Source organism: Cryptomeria japonica, chromosome 11, assembly GCF_030272615.1.
Source record: "Cryptomeria japonica chromosome 11, Sugi_1.0, whole genome shotgun sequence".
In the NCBI taxonomy this organism is placed as follows: domain Eukaryota; kingdom Viridiplantae; phylum Streptophyta; class Pinopsida; order Cupressales; family Cupressaceae; genus Cryptomeria; species Cryptomeria japonica.
In genome coordinates this window covers 500889554-500891586 of record NC_081415.1, presented here as the reverse complement: position 1 = coordinate 500891586, position 2033 = coordinate 500889554, and the positions used below count along the sequence as shown (strand labels likewise).

Sequence of the window (2033 nt, the reverse complement as noted above, 5' to 3'; positions counted from 1 at the left end):
TTGGGAGCCAGAATAGACACGTCCAATGAAAACTACTCTCTATATCACTCAATAATAATTAAGAGTAAAAATGGTATTAATCAATTATGACTAGGAGTGAATATGGTACTAGTCAATGATGGCTAGGAGTGAAAAACTACTCTCCCTACCATTGAAATGATGGTTAGGAGTGAAAATGGTACAAGCAATGATAATTAGGAGTGATAATGGTCATTTTCACAGCTATCAACCTTGACTGGCCCACCAATGAATTTCTCCCAAGTGGGACATATATGACAAACTCAATTATTTATGGAACATTGACCAGTCACTATTTTATTGACAAGGCCGGTGCAAGAAAACAGTGAACCTTCATTAAAATCTTTTTTTTTAATGGGTCCAGGAGGCAAGAAGATTTGATTGTCTTTCTCACCGTCTTTTATTCCTCCTTCACTCATTGACGCAGCATCTTTCATTGGTAAGCTAAGGATTGCTGAACTAGGAATACAGATTCCAACAATGCGATTTCACAAGCTCTTTTTTGGCAAGTTTGTCAGATTGTTGAAAAAACTCATCCCCACTCCCTCTAAACACAACAAAAGTCCTCTGGTTAAACCAGCCCAGAAGAACATAGATTTGTCTCCAAGTTTTGGGATTTTAGCAGAACTTGAGAAGGTTTTCAGGCACTTTGATGCCAATGGTGATGGAAAAATCTCTGTTTCAGAACTGGGTGCTGTTATAAATTCCCTAGAAGGAACTTCCAATGCCTCTGCAAGCCATGAAGAGCTTGAGATGATGATAAAGGAGGTGGACTCTGATGGGGATGGGTTTATAGATCTTCAGGAGTTCATTGCATTTAATATAAAGAGTGAGGGTGGTGGTGTTGGGAGCCTCCAAGAACTGAGAGATGCATTCAGGATATTTGACAGGGATAGAAATGGGTATATATCTGCAGAGGAGCTGAGGAGTGTTTTGACCAGTGTGGGTGACACATGCAGCTTTGAAGATTGTTTAGAAATGATCAAAGGTATTGATTCAGATGGGGATGGATATGTTAACTTTGAAGAGTTTAGAACTATGATGACAAGTTCCTGCAACTGAAAATGGAAATCAAATACAATGTGTGTATATATAAAACTTTTGTTGGTCTATTTTCACAGGTCTCATGGAGGCATGTATTTGTATTATTGCTCAATCTGGGCTTCATCAAATTTTTCTGTTCCTTTTTGCTTTGAAGTCTATTTATCATGGAGGGTATTTCAAAATGGTAATAGTGCAGATACTTCTATGCATGTTTTTTTGCTGCTCTTGAAACAAAATGGACAGTCATTGATCTGGTCTTATCAATATGTTCTTCTTTAAATTCAGGTCAAGTTAAAATGCATGTTCTTGTCAATGGCAGATAATTTATTGCAGTTGTTTAGTTGGAATGAAATCCACGGAAGATTAATTTTGCTGAGCACATTGACCACACATCATAAAGAATGACCAGTGACAAGATAAAATCAATGAATATATCATTCTGAATAGAAAATGAGGGATACAGTTTTACTTGCACACATGACAAAGTTCTGATGCAGAGCACCACATATTATTGTGTAGCTTATATTTATTTTACTTTGTCCACTGCAATAACGTTAAAATGTCTGGAATATTTCGAAATACTGAGAGCTATGGTTAAGATATTGAAAGCTTTTAAATTATTGAATTGCCGGCTATTCTTATCTTGCACGGGGTTTGCATTGACCATGTTACGTGGGTGGGGACTGTTTTTAAGATTAATTTAATTCAATTTTAAAGAAATGATTCTTGAATTTGATGCCACCAAATTTGAAGTCAAATTTCCTTATCTTTTTCTACTGTTATTGGAGCCAATCTAACATGACGCAGCTATTCTGGCTTCAAAACGTTAGTGCCGTAACGATGCATAACATACATGCATACTCATGTTCAGTTGGACGTGGTCCAGGCAGTGATGAGGTGGACATGGCGGGACATCGTGTAGGTCAGGGCTCTAACGACGTGGGCTCGCCAGAAAGGACGTCCAGACCACA

General features: G+C 37.8%; 1 protein-coding gene across 1 annotated transcript; it reads left to right on the top strand.

Moving 5' to 3' along the window:
- The first annotated feature begins 383 nt into the window (after nt 1-383).
- On the top strand, nt 384-1215 carry LOC131068335 (probable calcium-binding protein CML23). The gene has a single exon (XM_058003517.2). The coding sequence runs from the start codon at nt 499-501 to the stop codon at nt 1078-1080; it is 582 nt and encodes a 193-aa protein (XP_057859500.1). The 5' UTR covers nt 384-498; the 3' UTR covers nt 1081-1215.
- The last annotated feature ends 818 nt before the right edge of the window (nt 1216-2033 follow it).

What these genes read in the sequence shown, in the direction of transcription:
- LOC131068335 (XM_058003517.2), top strand. Translation starts at nt 499, where the DNA reads ATGCGATTTCACAAGCTCTTTTTTGGCAAGTTTGTCAGATTGTTGAAA.